The sequence below is a fragment of the Lepidochelys olivacea genome (genome assembly GCF_965140295.1).
Source record: "Lepidochelys olivacea isolate rLepOli2 genome assembly, chromosome: 26".
Taxonomy (NCBI): Eukaryota; Metazoa; Chordata; order Testudines; family Cheloniidae; genus Lepidochelys; species Lepidochelys olivacea.
This window is the reverse complement of record NC_140436.1, coordinates 14,747,201-14,767,453: the sequence shown is the minus strand read 5'-3', so window position 1 is coordinate 14,767,453 and position 20,253 is coordinate 14,747,201. Positions and strand designations below refer to the sequence as shown.

The window sequence follows — 20,253 nt, the reverse complement described above, 5'->3', positions numbered from 1 at the left end:
CTTGCTTGGTCTCTCTCTTTGTCTCCGGAGAGAACACCCAAACCCAAAACAAAAACCTGCCCCCACAGATTTGAAAGTATCTTCTCCCCTTATTGGTCCTTTTTGTCAGGTGCCAACCAGGTTATCTGAGCTTCTTAACCCTTTACAGTCAAAGGAGGGATTTTATGCTACCCTTAGCTGTAGGTTTATGATAGCTGTGTACTTGCTTGATTTTTAAGTAGCCTTTGTAAAGCATTTGGTCAGCTTCTTGAGAAAGGCATGTGCAAATTAAGTGCCCAATCAAGAAGCACTTAAGGGACAAAGCATCTTGGAAGGCTCCAATCCACATAAGAAGTCTACATGAGGACGTTCAAGGTAGCAGGTAAGCAATGGCTGCTGCCTGTAAAAACTGAGTCATGCATGGACATGTGACTTGCCCATGTGACTCCAAAACTCCATCTTAGAGCTGGACATTGCATAGGAGGGGGGGGTCTCCACCCACAAGAGAAAGGACCCAGCAGATCGAGGGACATGATCGTTCCCCTCTATTCGATACTGGTGAGGCCTCATCTGGAGTACTGTGTCCAGTTTTGGGCCCCACATTACAAGAAGGATGTGGAAAAATTGGAAAGAGTTCAGCGGAGGGCAACAAAAATGATTAGGGGACTGGAACACATGACTTATGAGGAGAGGCTGAGGGAACTGGGATTGTTTAGTCTGCGGAAGAGAAGAATGAGGGGGAATTTGATAGCTGCTTTCAACTACCTGAAAGGGGGTTCCAAAGAGGATGGATCTAGACTGTTCTCAGTGGTAGCTGATGACAGAACAAGGAGTAATGGTCTCAAGTTGCAGTGGGGGAGGTTTAGGTTGGATATTAAGATAATCTTTTTCACTAGGAGGGTGGTGAAGCACTGGAATGCGTTACCTAGGGAGGTGGTGGAATCTCCTTCCTTAGAAGTTTTTAAGGTCAGGCTTGACAAAGCTCTGGCTGGGATGATTTAGTTGGGGATTGGTCCTGCTTTGAGCAGGGGGTTGGACTAGATGACCTCCTGAGGTCCCTTCCAACCCTGATAGTCTATGATTCTATGAAAGTCTATTTAAGTCTGTGGGAGACCCCTCCATTTTGTCTTCAGCTTGCTCAAGAGATAGCCTCTCCACCCCCAAGGATACCCGACAGAAAGTGGAACAAAGGACAGCAGCTACAGGGGGTGTGAGTGATTGCTGGACCCAGACGTAAAAGGAAGCTTACTGGGTGAGGTTTTTATCTGTATTCGGTTTTCTTACAGTATTAGACATAGACTTCCGTGTTCTATTTTATTTTGCTTGGTAATTCACTTTGTTCTGTCTGTTACTACTTGAACCACTTAAATCCTACTTTCTGTATTTATTAAAATCACTTTTTACTTATTAATTAACCGAGAGTATGTATTAATACTTGGGGGGGGGGCAAATAGCTGTGCATATCTCTCTATCAGTGTTACAGAGGGCGGACAATTTGAGTTTACCGTGTATAAGCTTTATACAAGGTAAAATGGATTTATTTAGGTTTGGACCCCATTGGGAGTTGAGCATCTGAGTGTTAAAGACAGGAACACCTCTTCAGCTGCTTTCAGTTTAAGCCTACAGCTGTTAGGGGACGTGGTTCAGACCTGGGTTTTGGTTTGCAGCAGGCTAGTGGGTCTGGCTCAAACCAGGCAGGGGCTGAAGTCCCCAGCTGGGAGGGTAGGAAAGCAGGGGCAGAAGCAGTCTTGGCACATCAGTTGGAAGCCCCCAGGGGGTTTTTGTGATCCAGCCCGTCACACATATACACCCAACTGCAGCTTCACACACAGATGCTGAGTTCAGTTCTGCATGGGAATGCTCAGCTAAGGAACTGCCCAGGACTCAAGTGTCCATCCCCCTCTGGAGTGCAAACCCAAAATTGTACCATCTTATGTTGCACAGAGAATTGCACAGCATAAGCTCATGAAACTCACTCCCTCCCGCAATGTGTTGAGAGATTTGCAACAGCTTTTTGCCCCCCAATTAGGAATTCCACACACTGGGCTTTTGACAAAACAAAATCAAGTTGATTAACTACAAAAGATAGATTTTAAGTGATTCCGAGGGATAGCAAACAGATCAAAGCAGATTACCTAGCAAATAAAAGCCAACACACAATCTGAGGTCTGGGCTCAGCCCTCCAATCTCAATCTGGGCTCAGCCCTCCAATCCCAGCTCAATCTTTTTCTTTCTCAGGTGTTGCCAGCAGCCTTCTTCCTTGGGTGGGGAGTTAGTGAAGAATGAACCAAGATGATGTCACTCCCCTGCCTGAAATAGCTTTTGCCCACGGTGGGAACCGTTTGTCTCCAAATTTAGTACCCATGCCAGACAGTGAAAAAACACTGGTATTCCAAGATGGATTCCAGTATCAGGGGACTTGGTCACATGTCTCTGGAGGGCCATAGCAGCCATGAGTCAGAGGCTGATTGTAACATCCTCGGAAGCCTCCCCAGGGGGAGATTAGCATCTTCTAAGACCTATTGTTCTCTCTAATGGCTCCTCCTGACAGCCAGCCATCTAGACTGAGTGCATTCTGTCTGGTGGGCGCTCCCCAGGTGTAAACACACTTGTAATAGATGCATAGACAATATTCCTAACCTCAGATACAGCAACGATACCGGCATACAAATAGGATAATCATGTCCAGTAAATCATCACCTTTCTAATGATCTCTCACAGGTCTTATTACATCGTGGTTATGCCATAATCATATCATAACAATCTCTCTATGATGAGTATGGGGGTGTAATGCCACAGCGGGGTCTGGGAGCTTTGTACTCTGAAGATGGCACACACCGCACTGGGTGAAGGTTGAGTATTTGTCACTAGACCTCAGCTGACCAGCCCCTTTGCTCCCCCGTGTCCAGCTCCTCTGGTGGCTGGACACAGAGACACTGGGCTGTGGAGGGGCAGCTGCTCCTAGGGGTAGGACCTTGTTGATATGCCCTGGGAGCTTCGCAATGAAACCCCCCAAAAAGCCAAATACCTGGCGCCTGGTTCTCACCTTGAATTCCCCAACTACCAGGGGGTCTTCGCTGGCCGCCTCCCGCCCCCGCCCGCGGTACAGCCTGAAGGTCTGGCAGAAATCCTGCAGGCCCTGGAACTCCGGCACGGCCTCCAACTCACAGTGATAGACCTGCCAAGGAACCACAGGCTCAGGCTTTGGACACTAACAGCTTGGTCGTGCAGAGTCTGTGCCATGGGGTCAGCAAGGGCTGGTACTGAGCCAGGGAGGAACAGGATCCCCCAGAGGCAGATTTCTACACCAGGAGCCTGGACTGTCCTCCACTGGCACCATTGTGAGTGACCAGGCTAGCAGGGTGTGCCTGATTGTCCTCTGTTGGATGCAATCAGAACTGGCCAGCTGTGAATGCGTCATACGCCCCATCCCGCCGACAAGAGATCCACTGTTAGCTGTGCTTGTAGGGCAGGGGCTCTGAGCTCTCTACATGAGGCTGCTGAGAAGCCCGGAGAGCAGCACGGTCACGAGGCCATGTATTTGTTACAATATCTTAGAGTCTTATAGAGCCCCACCGACTGGTCTGGGAATTACTGATCCCTAAACCACTTCACCTGTCACAGAAATGCAGCCACTTCTGGGGTGGAGCGTGGCAGCTGTATGACTGCAATGTACATACAGTTCTGGACAGGGAATGAGGAAGGACTTGGCATCCTGTTTATGTGCCAAGGCCTATCTGGCTGCGAGCATCACAGCCTCTCCGCTGTGACTACTGTGGAATCTAGCTACTGAGGGAAACCCCTTGTGGCCAGCCAGGAAAAGACCAGCTCTGATTCCCCACAGAACTCCCGGGGCAAGGGGAGAAATAGCTCCCTTGCCCAGCTGTCTGAGGGCCAGACTGGCTGGCTGTGGGGACCCCACTGGCCGTCAGAAGGCAGGTTCCACCTGGGTCAGGGCAGTCATCATCCCCAGAGCAGAGGGGAAACACCTCTCTGCAACCCCCGGTCCAGGTTCTACCATGTGTGACTGCCAGCCAGGCGCACACCTTCAGGCTGTCCAGCCCTGTCTGCAGGTAGTCTCCGCTCTTTGCCAGATCCCCCGTGGCAGCATAGAACTTGCTCCACCAGTCGACACACTCCTCCTTCTCCTGGGGAAGAACAGAAGGGAAAGCAGCATGAGCCTTGCTAGACAGTGGGGGATGCAGGCATCTCTGTTGCACTGCTGCTGAGAGCTGCTACCCCACTGGGCATGCGGGGCTGCTGCTCCAAGTTCCTTCCGACCCCCCTGTGAAACCCACCTTCTCTGCTCTTGGTGTGGTTCGAAGCCACGACTCAGCAGCCATCCTGCCCAGCATCTGCAGAGATGAGGAGAGACAAATGTGTCACGCCCAAGGAGCTTAATACACCTTATGACACGGCACCCCGTGTTCTTCACAGTGATGTTATTATGATATGATTATGACATAATGATGATGCATTTTGTACAAGATGGGAAAAGTTTTCATTGGTTTTCATTCATTGCTGAATATGATTATCCTATTTGTATGCATCTGTATCTGAAAGTATGAATATTGACTGTGTATCTGTATTTCAAATGTGCTTACTCTGGGTGACACCCACAACTAGCCTTTCAGGTACAACAAGGAAGAAGCCAGACAGTGCTGATGGCCCATCAGCAAAGACAATGGACCATGGAAGAGCTGAGCCTTCCTGTGAACGCTCCAGACAGCCTGTAAGTAATGGCTGCTGTGACTCACAAAATATGCAAGGCCATGTGACCAGATCACATGACTCTGGACTCCATTTTGGGGTGTCTGTATTTTTCCACTAAACTGGTCTGGGAACCAAGTTTAAAACAAAGGGTTCCCGCCAGATGCAAATGCTATATAAGACAGGGAGTGACATCATCTGTTCTTCTTCACTTCCCACACAAGAGGACTCCTGGAAACACCTCAGGAATAAAGACTGAACTGGGGGAAGTGCTGGACCCAGGCACAAAATGGGAAGTGACCTCCTAGGAAGGATTACTGTGGAAAGGGATCTGGGGGTCATAGTGGACCACGTATGAGTCAACAGTGCAACACTGGTGCCAAAAAAGCGAACATCATTCTGGGCTGTATTAGCAGGAGTGTCATAAGCAAGACACAAAAAGTAATTCTTCCGCTCCATTCCATGCTGATTAGGCCTCAACTGGTGTATTGTGTCCAGTTCTGGGTGCCACATTTTAGGAAAGATGTGGACAAATCGGAGAAAGTCCAAAGAGCAAGAAAAATTATTAAAGGTCTAGAAAACATGACCTACGAGGGAAGAATGAAAAAAATGGGTTTGTTTAGTCTGAAGAAGAGAAGACTGAGCGGGGACATGATAACAGTTTTCAGTTACATAAAAGTTTGGTACAAGGAGGAGGGAGAAAATTGATCTCTGAGGATCGGACAAGAAGCAATGGGCTTAAATTGCAGCAAAGGAAGTTTAGGTTGGACATTAGGAAAAACTTACTGTCAGGGTGGTTAAGCCCTGGAATAAATTGCCCAGGGAGGTTGTGGAATCTCCATTATTGGAGATTTTTAAGAGCAGGTTAGATAAACATCCATCAGGAATGGTCTAGATAATACTTAGTCCTGCCATGAGTGCAGGGGACTGGACTAGATGACCTCTCCAGGTCCCTTCCAGTTCTATGATTCTATCTTCTCTTATCTTCTAAAGGGATTTTTAGCCTGTGTATGAAAACCTGGGGAACCCAAGCTGCAAAGCAAATACAGCTTGTGCCTTAAGAATCTGCAAGCCTGCTTGTACCATCACTCAGGGTGAGAAACTGCTAATTCATATTCAAATTTGAAATTGCTAATTCATCATCAGCAAATTTGCGGATGATACTAAACTGGGAGGAGTGGTAGATACGCTGGAGGGGAGGGATAGGATACAGAAGGACCTAGACAAATTGGAGGATTGGGCCAAAAGAAATCTGATGAAGTTCAATAAGGATAAGTGCAGGGTCCTGCACTTAGGATGGAAGAATCCAATGCACCGCTACAGACTAGGGACCGAATGGCTAGGCAGCAGTTCTGCGGAAAAGGACCTAGGGGTGACAGTGGACGAGAAGCTGGATATGAGTCAGCAGTGTGCCCTTGTTGCCAAGAAGGCCAATGGCATTTTGGGATGTATAAGTAGGGGCATAGCGAGCAGATCGAGGGACGTGATCGTTCCCCTCTATTCGACATTGGTGAGGCCTCATCTGGAGTACTGTGTCCAGTTTTGGGCCCCACACTTCAAGAAGGATGTGGATAAACTGGAGAGAGTCCAGCGAAGGGCAACAAAAATGATTAGGGGTCTAGAACACATGACTTATGAGGAGAGGCTGAGGGAGCTGGGATTGTTTAGCCTGCAGAAGAGAAGAATGAGGGGGGATTTGATAGCTGCTTTCAACTACCTGAAAGAGGGTTCCAAAGAGGATGGATCTAGACTGTTCTCAATGGTAGCAGATGACAGAACGAGGAGTAATGGTCTCAAGTTGCAGTGGGGGAGGTTTAGATTGGATATTAGGAAAAACTTTTTCACTAAGAGGGTGGTGAAACACTGGAATGCGTTACCTAGGGAGGTGGTAGAATCTCCTTCCTTAGAGGTTTTTAAGGTCAGGCTTGACAAAGCCCTGGCTGGGATGATTTAACTGGGAATTGGTCCTGCTTCGAGCAGGGGGTTGGACTAGATGACCTTCAGGGGTCCCTTCCAACCCTGATATTCTATGATTCTATGATTCAATCTATCTAGTATGTTAAGCTCAGTTTGCATTTTTGTTTTATTTCTTATGGTAATCTACTTTGATCTGTTTGCTATCACTTATAATCACTTAAAATCTATCTTTTAGTAGCTAATAAACTTGTTTTATGTTTTAATCTAAGCCAGTGTGCCTTGGGGAAAATCTCAGCTTGGTTAACACAAGTGTGCATTGTTCTCTTCACATTGAGGGAGAGACAGACCAGCTATTAAACCCATATACTGGCCAAAATGTGAACAGGGCAGGATGGTACAGCACTGGGGTCCTCGGCTGGGGAGATGGGCATAGGTGCCGACTCCGTGGGTGCTCCGGGACTGGAGCCCCACGGGGAAAAATTAGTGGGTGCTCTGCACCCACCAGCAGCCAAGCTCCCCGCCCTGCCTCACCTCACCTCCTCCTCGCCTCCCACCGAGTGAGCCATGTCCCCGCTCCTCTGCCTACCTCCCAGCGTTTTCCACCCGGCCACCGCCAAATAGCTGTTTGGCTGCTCCAGGAGAGGGGGAGGAGTGCGAACATGGCACGCTCAGGGGAGGAGGCGAGGACGAGGTGGGCTGGGGCAGGGACTTTGGGGAAGGAGTTGGAATAGGGGCAGGGAGGGGGCAGAGTTGGGGCAGGGGCTTTGGGGAAGGGGTTGGAATGGGGGCATGGAAGGGGTGGAGTGGGGGCGGGGCCGGGAGCAGGTCGAGCATCCATGGAAAAGAGGGGAAGTTGGCGCCTATGGAGATGGGGGGGTTTGGGGCTCTCCACTGTTGGTTCATGCAGTGGCCGGCCAAAGCCTGCATGTAATTGCAGCTGGGTGTGTCCCTGCCTGTGTGAATGCTGGTGGGAGTGTGGGATCGGCAGCGGTCTGCAGCTTGTCACAGCAGCACAGTGCAAGAGGGAGCCCAGGCTGGACAGACAGAGGGCTTAGTGGCACCCCAGTTCCAGGTTGCACCCCGCGGGGACCCGTCACACACCTGATCAGCTCCTGCCTGGCCCACCAGATGCTGCCCTGCTGCTGGGCTCCTGATGGCTCAGGACGTGACCCCCCAAGTCCCCTTCGGAGACATTCTAGGAGCCATCTCACATCTCTTAGGTAAGTGGAGGACTGGCCAGGCCAGCTGGAGGGTCTGCAGGGCCCTTGTGAGGAGTGGTAACCCAAGGATCGAGCATGGGAATAGGGTACCTTTTCCTTCAGCTGGCATTTTGATCGTTAGCTTTGGCACGGCTTTAACAGCATCTGTGTTAGTGATCCAGGCCCAGCAATGTTCATATGAATGGCCCGGCGTTATTGTAGGGGAGAGCTCTGTAGATAGGTCACTGCAGCAGGGTCCCACATGGCTCAGGGAGCCAACATGGATGGGCAGGAGTGTCCTGCTGCTGGCTGTCTTTTCAGCTTCCTGGAGGAGGGGCATCTGAGGTGGGGAAACTGAGGCACAGTGAGTGCATAGCACTGGTCCAAGTTTACAGCAAGTCTGTGACAGAGCTGGGTATAGACCCCAGATCTCCTGACTTCTGTCCCCCCTGCTCTAACCCCTAGATGATACTGCCTCATAGGGCCCTTTAGACTGGTTAAAAGCCGGCTATGCGAGCACAAAGCCAATGCACCTTGGAGTGAGGGGCAGCACTGGGGCTTCCTGTTAGAAGTGCAGTGAGGGGAGCCCTAAGGGTTAAAGCAGAGCTGAGGCCCGGGTCACCCCTCGCTGTATCTGTCAGTGGTGCTAGACCAGGAAAGCCTATGGCACCGGGTGCCATTCCCATGAGCGTTGCAGAGAGAGGGGACCCAGCAAGCAGGTGGCTCTGGGCTGCTGGAGAGTAGCACTCACCTTCGCGATCTTCCCCTTGGAAGCTACTGTGTGGGGCAGGGAAGGGAGGGGGAGAAAAGAGACACGGAATTAATGGCAACATCGAAATAGCCCCAGGAGTCTCCCAGCTCCTACAGCAGGAATGGCTAGGCCACACCAGCACTGCATGACCACACGGGGCCCATCTGGCCTGAACGTCTATGAATTAGCCCTTTAATGCCACAAATGAGGAAAAGAAACTAGGACTCTTTACGCTTACTGTGGGGCCTGGACTAAGCCATTGGTTACCATGTAATCTTGCCACCGCTGGAGGTCAGGAGTCCAACTGGACTCCCGTGACTGGTCAGTGTGGTTATTCAGAGCCCAGCCCCTAGATGGCATTTCTTTACATTGCAAAAGTAACCCGGCATTTAGCAACTGACCGGCACAACTCATGGGAAGCCAAGGCTTCTCGCAGGCAGGCTGTTCAAGGCGAGGACTGATTGGCATGGGCACTGCTATGTGTGGGGAGCTCAGGGCTGGATTAGCAGGGGGCTGCGGCTTGGGAGGGAGGGCCACTGGCAGAGCTGTGGGGCGGTGGGTGGGCACCCCATGACTGGAATAGCAGGTGACTGCGGATCCCAGGTGTGTGCTCAAGGGGAATACATCTTCCTTTAGTTTTAATGTTGGGGGATGTGCAGTCCTGGCGCTGCAGGGTTAAAAGATTCTGTGGGGTGATGGTGGGGGGGGGTTTCTGCGTTAGAGCACAGTGGCACCATGCTGGAGCCCGGCCTGGCAGAGCCGATGGCGCCAGACGGTTGGCTCTAGGGGAACACGTGGGGTTTGGCAAATAGTCCCACAGGAGGGCGACTGGCCGTGACAGACCGCGAGGTCCCTGCCAGCAGTGGGAGAAAGCCAGTGTTCCCCAGAGGTCCTGGGAGCTGGGCTGGATGTGGGGGATGGTGAGTGGGACTCATTGGTTGGCCTGTACCTGGGGGTGGCAGGCTGGGATGGTGCCCCTCTGCTGACGGCTCACACATGTACTGGCGCAGGGATCTCACGCTGGCCTGGCCCACCACTGGCTTGTACCCAAACTCACGGTTGTCCACGACCTTCAGCTCGATGGGGGGCATTAAATCTTCTTCCATGGGTAAGTGCTGCGGGGCAAGTAGGTCCATGAGCTCCATGGGGAGGCAACAGAAGGCGCACGCAACTGGGCCACCACCTAGACACGCAGCTATGGAGCACTGTAGACAGACAGACAACGCCAGCCACAGGGCTAGCGAGGGTGTGGGCCGGTGGGATCGAGTGGTCCCTGGAACTCTCCAGTCATCTCTGACTCCCAGCCAGCCACGTAGGCAGGCGGGAAGGGAAGTGGCTGAGCAGCAGTGGGTGGAGCCGCCCTGCCCCATGCTTCTGCCCTGCTCACCACTCTCATGAGGAAGACATTGATTGGGAAGTTGGGGTTCTCGCGGAGGTCTCTGATGGGAGCCGTCTGGATGGCCTCTCCTGCACACTCCACCACCAGGCTCGGCGACATGATGCTCAGCAGGTTATAGCTCTGCAGGCCCCGCAGGCCCCAGGCCAGGATCTGGAGGGGAGAAAAAGGCGAATGGCGTGGTTGTACCATGGATGGACGTCACGAAGGAGGGCTGGGCTGGGCCCGGCTGGGCCAAGTCTGTGCTCAGTGATTCAGCACCAGTCCCACTGGCAAAGACACCAGGGGTGAAGCTGCCGATGTGGCTCTGGTGTGAAATCTGGACCTTTCAGAATCAGAACAGAGCTTAGAAGCCAGCCGGGCCAGAAACTCACTGGACGAGAGCCCTGGCCATCCCCTGAGTGTATTGGACGCCCAGCAGGGAGAGGAATGGGCTGGACTGCTCTGGGGCCCAGGGAGCGATGGAGGGGCTGGTGACAGAGGCTCCCCGGCACAAACTCCCACTGATGTCCTGCCTGGCCAAGCAAGGTGGTGGGTGGGAAAAGGGAGACACTGCAGCCTGTGTTTGTGCCAGGCAGAAGGGATGGTTCTGGGTGACAGGAGAGTTACAGTCAGGAATGAGGGGCTGGGGTTAACCAAAGGGAGAAGCAGGGTCTGGGGGGAAGTGACATGGTCCCATCGCTCGACGCTCACTCTTTGGTGACTAGACTGGAGGGACAACCTCTCCCTGGCCCCCCCGGCAATAAGCGGGTGGGACTTCCTGGGCATCTCCATTCCCATCCTGATGAGGAGGAGCAGCAGCTTGTCCTCTCAGGAGGGGAGGCACTTGCAGGTCATTTGGGCCATGGACCTCTGCCCAAAGTGCTGGTTTGATCTTTGTAGCTCTGCCTGCAGCAGTCCCCATGCGGGGGGCCTCCCAGCTCCAACCCCGCTGTCCCCCAGACCCTGCTGGCTGGAGGCAGTCAGGGCCTCCTGTGGGGTAGAGATAGTGGCTGACGCCCAATAGCTTGGCAGGGTCTGTGGCAGTAACAGGCATCACTTTTGGCAACGCAACGTGCCCTCCGCAGCAGGGGCTTGTTTCCTCCTCCCACCAAACAAGCTACTTCTGCCCCAGAGTCCACGTGAGCAGAGGGGCCCTGGCTGTCACACGCACCTCAATGGCCATCAGTCTCAGTGTGGGCCGGATGCCGCTAGGGATGACGTAGACCCCGTTCTTCCAGGAGGGGGCGGGAAGGTGGCCTGGTGCACCATCCTGGGCGGGGAAGGACAAGGCTGTTGTGTAATGCTTGGCTCTTTCTTTGTACAAAACGGACGGAGGACTTTTGTGCCGGGGAACGACCAGGACTGGCAGCCAAGGGCAATTCCTCTGGCTTCCACATCGTGCCCCATGCCAAAGTGACCCCTCCAGCCCTCGGGGACCTGCTACATGGGCCAGGGGGCTCAGTCTCTGTTGCTCACCATTCCTGGGAATGCCAGCAAGGAGCCTGAGGAAGAGCGTAGCTTTTGTGTTGGAGACACTTGTTCAGTGGAAACTGTCCTGAGATTCTCCACCAGGATGAGTGATGTGATGTCTGCCAGTCCCAGGGACATCTCATCTGTCTCCCGTGCTCGGGCAGGACCAAGTAAACCTAGACCAGCCCTGACAGTGTTTGCTCACTTGTTCTTCAAAACCTCCAGTGATAGGGATTTCACAAAGCCTGTTCCAGAGCTCAACTATCCTTAGAGTTAGAAAGTTTTTCCTAATATCAAACCTAAATCTCGCTTGCTGCAAACTAAGCCAATTCCTTCTTGTCCTGCCCTCGGTGGCCATGTCAAACAATTGTATACAGTGTCGTTTTAGCTGTGTCGGTCCCATGATATTGGAGAGACAAGGTGGGTGAGGTCATATCTTGTATTGTATTGTTGGTGAAAGAGACAAGCTTGCAAGCCCAGAGCTTCGGGTCTGGGAAAGGTTCTCCAAGTGTCAGCTAAAGACAAGATCGAACAGATAGTTTAGCATAAATAGCACATATTCTAAGGAACTCCTGTAGTCACAGGACAAAGCGGGGGTAAGTGGGTTACAGATTGTTATAGAATTGTAGGGTTAGAAGGGACTTCAAGGGTCATCTAGTGTAACCCCCAATAAACCATTAATCCAGAATTGTATTAAGTCTAAACACACGGAATTTATAGTTTATTACAACAATTTGTAACCCACTGATCCCCCTATTTGTCCTGTGACTTCAGGCGTGTTAACAGGCCACTTCACCTTGAATGGTCCATTCCAACGTGTGCTAACTACTTACGCTAAACGATCTGTTCAATCTTGTGTTTAGCTGGGACACGTGGGGAGCCTTTCCCAGACCCGAGGATGAGCACTGTGTGGCTCAACTGCTTGGCGCTCTCACCAACAGAAGTTGGTCCAATAAAAGATATCACCTCCCCCACCTTGTCTTTCTAATGGAAGACAGTTAATCACCATCTTCCTTATAATAACTTTTTACATATTTCAAGACTGTTATCAGGTCTGGAATACTGTCCAGTTCTGGGTGCCACACTTAAGGAAGGACGTGGACAAATTGGAGAGCATCCGGAGGAGAGCAACCGAAATGATACAAGATTTAGAAACCCTTATCTAGGAGGAAAGGTTAAAAAAAATGAGCATGTTTAACATTGAAAAAAGCAGACTGAGGGCACCTGATAACAGCCTTCAAATATGTTAAGGGATGTAATAAAGATTCATGGATTCCAAGGCCAGAAGGGACCATTGTGATCATCTAGTCTGATCCCCGGTTTCCCAGAGGCCAGAGACCTGCCCACTATAATTCCTAGAGCAGATCTGTTAGAAAACATCCAACCTTGATTTTAAAATGGTCAGGGATGGAGAATCCACCACAATGCTTGGTAATTTGTTCCAATGGTGAATTACTCTCGCTGTTAAAAATTTACACCTTATTTCATAGAATCATAGAAGATCAGGGTTGGAAGAGACCTCAGGAGGTCATCTAGTCCAACCCTCTGCTCAAAGCAGGACCAACCCCAACTAAATCATCCCAGCCAGGGCTTTGTCAAGCCAGGCCTTAAAAACCTCTAAGGAAGGAGATTCTACCACCTCCCTAGGTAACCCATTCCAGTGCTTCACCACCCTCCTAGTGAAATAGTGTTTCCTAATATCCAGCCTAGACCTCCCCCACGGCAACTTGAGACCATTGCTCCTTGTTGTCATCTGCCACTACTGAGAACAGCCAAGCTCCATCCTCTTTGGAACCCCCCTTCGGGTAGCTGAAGGCTGCTATCAAATCCACCCTCACTCTTCTCTTCTGCAGACTAAATAACCCCAGGTCCCTCAGCCTCTCCTCATAAGTCATGGGCCCCAGTCCCCTAATCATTTTTGTTGCCCTCCGCTGGACTCTCGCCAATTTGTCCATATCCCTTCTGTAGTGGGGGGCCCAAAACTGGACACAGTACTCCAGATGTGGCCTCACCAGTGCCAAATAGAGGGGAATGATCACTTCCCTTGATCTGCTGGCAGTGCTCCTACTAATGCAGCCCAATGTGCCATTGGCCTTCTTGGCAACAAGGGCACACTGCTGACTCATATCCAGCTTCTCATCCACTGTGATCCCCAGGTCCTTTTCTGCAGAACTGCCGCTTAGTCATTCGGTCCCCAGCCTGTAGCGGTGCATGGGATTCTTCCATCCTAAGTGGAGGATTCTGCACTTGTCCTTGTTGAACCTCATCAGATTTCTTTTGATCCAATCTTCCAATTTGTCTAGGTCACTCTGGACCCTATCCCTACCCTCCATCGTTTCTGCCTCTCCCCACAGTTTAGTGTCATCTGCGAACTTGCTGAGGGTGCAATCCATCCCATCATCCAGATCATTAATAAAGATGTTGAACAAAACCGGCCCCAGGACCGATCCCTGGGGCACTCCGCCAACTAGACATAGAGCTGTTGATCACTACCCATTAAGCCCGGCAATCTAGCCAGCTTTCTATCCACCTTCTAGTCCATTCATCCAATCCATACTTCTTTAACTTGCTGGCAAGAATACTGTGGGAGACCATATCAAAAACTTTGCTAAAGTCAAGGTATATCATGTCCACCACTTTCCCCATATCCACAGAATCAGTTATCTCATCATAGAAGGCAATCAGGTTGGTCAGGCATTCCAAGTTCTGGCAGCATGAGACCTTCAGCATGCGTCATTCAGATTGAAGTCCCCCATGATAATGTATTTTTTCCCCTACACAGTGTGGATGGGTGCGTAAGGAAGCAGTTATCTTGTTCATTTGTGGGATTTGGTGGTTGGTTGCAGACTCCAACTAATACCCCATCTTGCACTTTAGCCATTAGAACATTGATCCATAAGCATTCAAGAATGTTCTCTTCCAAATAATCAGCGACTCAGAAACAGATAATGCCATTTCTGACATACATCTTTTGTCCACTTGCTCCTTCCTAAATAGGTTATAACCATTGATTTTAACATTCCAGTCATGGGAATCATCCCACTGCGTTTCAATAATAAAGAGGACGATGACCAATTGTTTGCCATGTCCACTGAAGGCAGGACATGAAGTAATGGGCTTAATCTACTGCAAGGGGGACCCTTTTTTGCACCATCACACAGTTCACTCATATTCAACGTGTGAGCCACTATAACCCCCAGATCCCTTTCACCTAGCCAGTTATTCCCATTTGTATCTGTGCATTTGAGTTTTCCTTTCTACGAGCAGTATTTTGCCCTTGTTGCCATTGAATTTCATCTTATTGATTTCAGACCAGCTCTCCAATTTGTCAAGGTCATTTTGACCTCTCGTCCTGCCTTCAAAGTGCTTGTGACCCCTCCCCTCAGTTTGTACAAACACCTTCCCCCCAAATAAAACACGCGCCCCTTTTACCTTGGGATTCAATAGGAGCTCAAAGGCAGCTAAGAGCTCGCCCGCTTCCTTTTGCTGCCTTCTGATTGGATACCACTGGAGGTGGGGGAGGTGTCGGGATCCAAGATCCAGACATACTAGTGGGGAACACATGCTCCTCCCCAGGAAGTCATCCTTGTCCTAATATAAAGAGGAGACGTGATCAGATCATGTGAGTCATGGGCCTGCAGATCCCCTTCACCTGCTCCTCCTTTACCCACTTCCCTGGGATCTCGCACTTACAATGATATCCCGGTCAAACAGCTCCAAAACCACCAGTGGCGGGTCCTGCCGGGTGGCCTGGGGGTCTCCATAAATCAGCACATGGTCAAAGATTAGGGTCTGGTCCCAGCTGGGGCTCAGGGTGGCAGCCAAGGTCTGTGTGCGCTGGCTCATGTGCAGGAAGGACACGTGGGCATAGGGATCTGGGGGAAGGAGACGGGAGAGACGGGCGGTTCAGTCCTGTCAGAACGGGCAGAGTGTCCCGTCCGGACACAGCGCCATGGGAGAGATGTAGAACTGGCCTATCTGAGCAGCACCTGTGCACCCCTTGGACACAGTGTACGCCCAGCAGCCGGGAACCCGTAGGGCCACTGTTTGTACAGCGTAGGTCATTCAGAGCTCCCATGCCCAACAGAGGGGACCTGTCTGGCCTCGGTGGGTCATAGCAGGGGTGGCACCAAGAAGATTTGCGTTATGATCTGAGGGTGCCAGGAGAGGGGTGGGGTAGAGCAGGGAAGGTCAGAAGCTACATGTGTTGAGGGTCATGGGGTTTGCCTCCTGTCACCTACCGGAGGAGCTCTTGCTCGCGCTTGGTGTCAGATCCCGGGCTTGGTAGATGTAGCAGCGCAGTTGGTAGTAATTGGGCTCTGGAATATGAAGAGTTCACAGGTCTCACCCACACTCCTCCTTACCTGCTATGCAGAGGTGCCCTGCGGTGTCCCCCCACTCCTGCTGTCAACCAGGGCCCAGCTGCAGAAGCTTCAATCCCTCACTCTGGCCATGGAGCAGGGCCCAGGAGGAGCCAATAAATCGCAGGGGCCCTGAAACAATCAGTGGATGGAGGGACAGATTTGGGGGGCCACCTTCCTGCTGGGGCTCTGCGGCCGGGTGCGATCCCCTCCATGCCAGTAACTCACTCTGGAAGACACAGGTGATCAGAGGAGTGTTCAGCTGCAGGATGTTCTGGGCTGGGGACCTCTTTTCTCTCTCTCCTTCCTCCAGGAGTTTTTTCTCTTGCTCCTTCTGTTTCTCTTTCTCCTCCTCCTCTCCTTCCCCCTTCTCTTGATCTTCCAACTCCACGCCCTGAGCAGAGAGCAGCCCTCAGCCCCTGGGCACCCTGAGCTGCAGGATCTCCAGCTGGAAGTGTGGGCCCCGGGTGGAGCTTTCACTGACCAGGATGCCCTCGCACCTCCTTCCGGCTGTAGGTTTCCAACTCCACTGGGGTCTATAACCCCCCACCCCCGGCTATACATCCTCACGAACACAACAACCACTTCCTCCCACCTCTGTTGTAACTATCCCCGTCATCCCTCTCCGCTCCTCTCTACGGCTGCGTCTCCCTGGGGCTCAGGAGCAGCCTGCCTTGGGGCTGTGAGCTGCCTTGGGGCAAGTTGACCCTTATGTGTCAATCAGCCCCCTCTGGCCTACGGAGACCCTGCTTTGTGCCAGGGGTTTGTGCTAGTGGCTGGACAGGTGCTTTCTGGGAGAGGAAAGAAGAGAGGCTCCAAGGGGAGACAATGGGCCAGAGGCTGCACCCCTCCCTCTCCAGCCTGGGACCACCCATGGGCATAAGGCTGCACGATCAGGTCTAAGGAGCAGCCAGGGGTTTCCAGCTGAGATCTGCCTGCCTCGGGGAAGCCTCCTGTTGGCTCACTCTGCGAGACTGCTGCCTATGAGCCGCCCAGTTCCCGTCCGGCTGTGGTAACAGGCACAGTGCAGATACAGTGGGTCTGGCCGGCCGTTGTGGGGAGGTTGCAGCCATTCTAGCGTTTGGCCAGCTGGGGACGGGATCTTACCATGTGGGCTAGAACAGTGGCCAAATGAACAGTCAAGAGCGATGCCCCTGTGCTGCCCGGCCTCTTACCAGGGAGCCCTCCAAGAGGAAAATGGGAGCCACCCTGGTGGGCTGCACGGGCACGAGCTTCCTCCGCCAGCAGCGCCGCCGGTAAGTGTCATGCGCCCGGGGCTGCAGGTGGAACTTCCAGCCAAAGAAGGAGGCGTATTCCCAGGCGTCCTCTTCCGCCGGCTTCCCTGCGGAGTGCTGAAAAAACGGGGGGAGAGCTGCACAGCAAGGATCCGGCTCAGACTGAACCCTGACCCTCCGTAAGATTCCCCCGAAGCAATTCCCCGCCCCGGCCACCAGCTTTCACCCCAAGACATTTTGGAGCTTCCCAGCTCCCCTCTGCAGGCCCCAGAGGCTCAGGTGCAATCCGTGAGCCTGGAGGGGCGTCTCCGGACAGCTCTGTGGACTTCGGCGGAGCCCCGGTGATTTGCAGAGGAGCCAGGCCGCCTTACACCAGCTGAGGGTTTGTCCTCGCAGTGCAGCGCTCCTCTTTGTCACAAAGGCTCTCCAGAGCGTGTGCGTCTGAAGTTCCCTCACCCCGGGGTGCTGGGAGCAGCCCCTTCCGAGCCAGCCCCACAGCAGGGACCATGAGCACAGCCCCTGCCCTCAGCCGCTCCCACCACGTACCAGCCGGAGAAAGGAGGCGATTTCCTGCTCCTGGCTCTGAGCGTTCAGGTCCCGACAGCGTCTCCGCAGCCAGCGCCGACGCCGGTGTGTGTGGTATGTCTTCTCTGCAGCATTCCAGGCCTGGGGGGTTCCGGTGGGGGGGATGCCAACGCCGTACTCCCAGCCTGAGAGAGGAGCCCGGCTGCCAGCAGGACCGGGGAGGAGGCCCCAGGCAGGCATGCTCACACCCTGGCGAGCAGACCCTCCCTCCTGAAACCAAGCAACCTCCTGCCTGGCCTCTCCTGCTGCCCGGGCTCACGCCCCAACCAGCCGGGCTGGACAAGGTGCTGATCCTGTGACTGAGGCTGGCAGGGAGAAGCTGCACCCAGTACAGGTGTTCATGCACCAGACCTCTCTGTCCTACAGCAGGGACAGCCTAGGAAACTCTCCTCCCCCCCGCCCCGCCACCATGTGCCCACCAGCCCAGCTCTGGAGCCGGCTCCTCCAAGGGCGAGAGGGGGACTCAGTCTCCATGGCCTGTCTGCTGAGGCTGCCAGCAAGATGGGCAGCTTGTGCCAGCGGTGGTGATCCTGTGATGAGGACGCTTGTCTGCTGGAAACCGGCTAAACTCATTACTCTGGGCTGCTCAATGGCCCCACAGACCCTTCAGGATGTGCCCAGGGGAACACAGTCAGCACTAAGCCCCACAAATCTGGGTGGGCAGCAGCTTGGTCCTGGCTCTCTGACCACTCCACATTGCAACCCCAGCAGCCACACTGATTCCCCTGGAAACAAGCACAGAAAGGCCACTTACCGGCCTCATCCACAGCTCGGTTCACCTCCACCCTCCAGCTTTCCTCGAAGTGCCAGCCCTTAGGGCACACGATCCCTTCCCTTGGGGAGACAGCGGCTCCACCCTGGAAGCGAGACAACAGGGGAAATGCGGAGCTGAGCATGTTCGCTGGAGGTGCCCCAGAGCTTTCAGAAGGGTCCAGCAGCCACGGTGGGGGCCAGATGCTCTGGAGAGCCCAGCCCGTCGGGGGCTGAGCCCGTTGACACACCCAGCCCTGAGTGTAACAGAGGGAGCTGCTGGGAGCTGAGCCCCTTTGCAAATCATGTCCTCAGAGACCAGGGCCCAGGGAAAGTGTCAGCACCACAGAGACCAAAGCCTCTGGGCATCCCCTGGAAGGCAGGACGCAAACCAGGGTGGGCAGGAAAGCAGGCTCAGGCTGCAGGCTGGAGCTGGCATGTATCCTGGACAGGGGCTGAGGTTCTGGTTTGACGGCACAGATCAACGAAAAACAACCTCCAAGACGACCCCTCCCACCAGCCAGTGCTGCCCAGGGCTCCCTCCTTTCCTCACCGCATCGGTGTTGGGAGAAGGGGCTGGGGCCCACTCTTCCCCTGGCTGCCGGCTCTCATTCTCATACACCTCCTCCAGCACCTCACTGTAGTTGGTTTCAGTATCCAGCAGCAGCCTGTGTGGGGGGCCGGGGCAGAGTTAGGAACGCAGGAGTCTCATCTCATGGCTTTTCCAAAGGCTCTGCGTGGATCCTCCTGTCATCTCCTGTTCTCTCCCATCAAACCTCAGGGAGCTGAGTGCCCAGAGGTCCCTCTAGTCCAGTACCTGGCACCTCCCTTTGGAACCCTCTACCAGTGAGGGAGGATGTTCCTCCTGACCCCAGCTGGCGATCCTCTTACAACTTGAGGCCTGATACAAGGTCTGAGAGCCCTGGGGCAATAGTCCTCGCTAGCATGACTGCAGACACGATCCTGACTGGGACATGCCTAATCTCTCCTGGAAAGAGACTCATCTATTTGCTTCAATAGTATCCTGCAGCAGCGAGTTCCACAGTTTACTTGTGCAATCAGCTCTCCAGGCCCTTCACTAGCTCAGCTCTCCCCATCCTACTCAAGCACTGATGGGGGGACTCAGCTGGAGTCACATTTAACTCTTTAACCACCTTCCCACTAGCCAGTGTCTCAGGTTAACTATCTGTCGCATAGCAGGATGTTTCCCAGACCCCATCTAGTGCTGTTTTCTCCTTTTGCCATGTCAGGTGTGTCAGAGAAAGGTGTAACCACACCTCCTAGCACCCCTCACGGCACTGTACTACACACATGGGAGGTTTCTCTCAGAGCCCCTGGAAATCCTCCCCCTCACATGGTTTTTGGGCTTCTTCCTGGCCTGGTTGTCATCGTCAGGGAGGAGACGGCCCCTGTGAGGTGCTTTCAGCAGGACTGCATGTCACATGACTCACCTCCTCTGTGGCTCAACTGTCCAGTCGCCATCCCAGTGCCAGCCCTTGGGCAGCTGGAACTTGTCCCTCGGGACACCAATCTTCCCGGTTATGTCCGAGGAGCTGGGGTGCTGCATCAGCCCTTTGGACCCCCACTTCCCAAAGATCTTCACCTGGTTCTCATACTGAGCAGGGCCCAGGGGAGCGACAGACACAGACAGAAGCAGGTCAGTGCAGGGGCAATTCCACGGACACCAGGCGGAGTCCAGGGGCGGGGTGAGCGCTGGGCATCTCCAGCAAGTGCGGGATGGCAGAGGGGCTGAGCGGAGCTGCTGTGGAAGGTGCGTGTGATGTGCGTGAGCTCTTTTGGGCTTGGCTTTGGGGTCACAATCGATCGGCCTGCTGGGGGGTGCGCCCAGTGTATGCAGCATTCTCTGTCTGCACCAGCACCGTCCTCGTCCAGCAAGGGAATCCCGCATACCTCCCTC

The 20,253-nt window shown here is 53.4% G+C and overlaps 1 protein-coding gene across 1 annotated transcript in view; it reads right to left on the bottom strand.

The window, feature by feature from the left end:
• The window catches only part of FER1L5 (fer-1 like family member 5), an 81,252-nt gene that overhangs the window by 16,390 nt on the left and 44,609 nt on the right, over positions 1–20,253 (bottom strand). Inside the window, exons 29-44 of the mRNA XM_084614983.1 lie at positions 19,787–19,950; positions 18,889–19,003; positions 18,340–18,442; positions 17,547–17,710; positions 16,941–17,117; positions 15,994–16,159; positions 15,646–15,723; positions 15,098–15,279; positions 14,837–14,995; positions 11,106–11,204; positions 9,944–10,105; positions 9,506–9,671; positions 8,557–8,582; positions 4,278–4,334; positions 4,026–4,127; positions 3,026–3,157 (exon numbers count right to left, since the gene is read on the bottom strand). Of these exons, the coding sequence (XP_084471109.1) occupies positions 3,026–3,157; positions 4,026–4,127; positions 4,278–4,334; positions 8,557–8,582; positions 9,506–9,671; positions 9,944–10,105; positions 11,106–11,204; positions 14,837–14,995; positions 15,098–15,279; positions 15,646–15,723; positions 15,994–16,159; positions 16,941–17,117; positions 17,547–17,710; positions 18,340–18,442; positions 18,889–19,003; positions 19,787–19,950 (2,052 nt within the window). The remainder of the gene's footprint in view (positions 1–3,025; positions 3,158–4,025; positions 4,128–4,277; positions 4,335–8,556; positions 8,583–9,505; positions 9,672–9,943; positions 10,106–11,105; positions 11,205–14,836; positions 14,996–15,097; positions 15,280–15,645; positions 15,724–15,993; positions 16,160–16,940; positions 17,118–17,546; positions 17,711–18,339; positions 18,443–18,888; positions 19,004–19,786; positions 19,951–20,253) is intronic.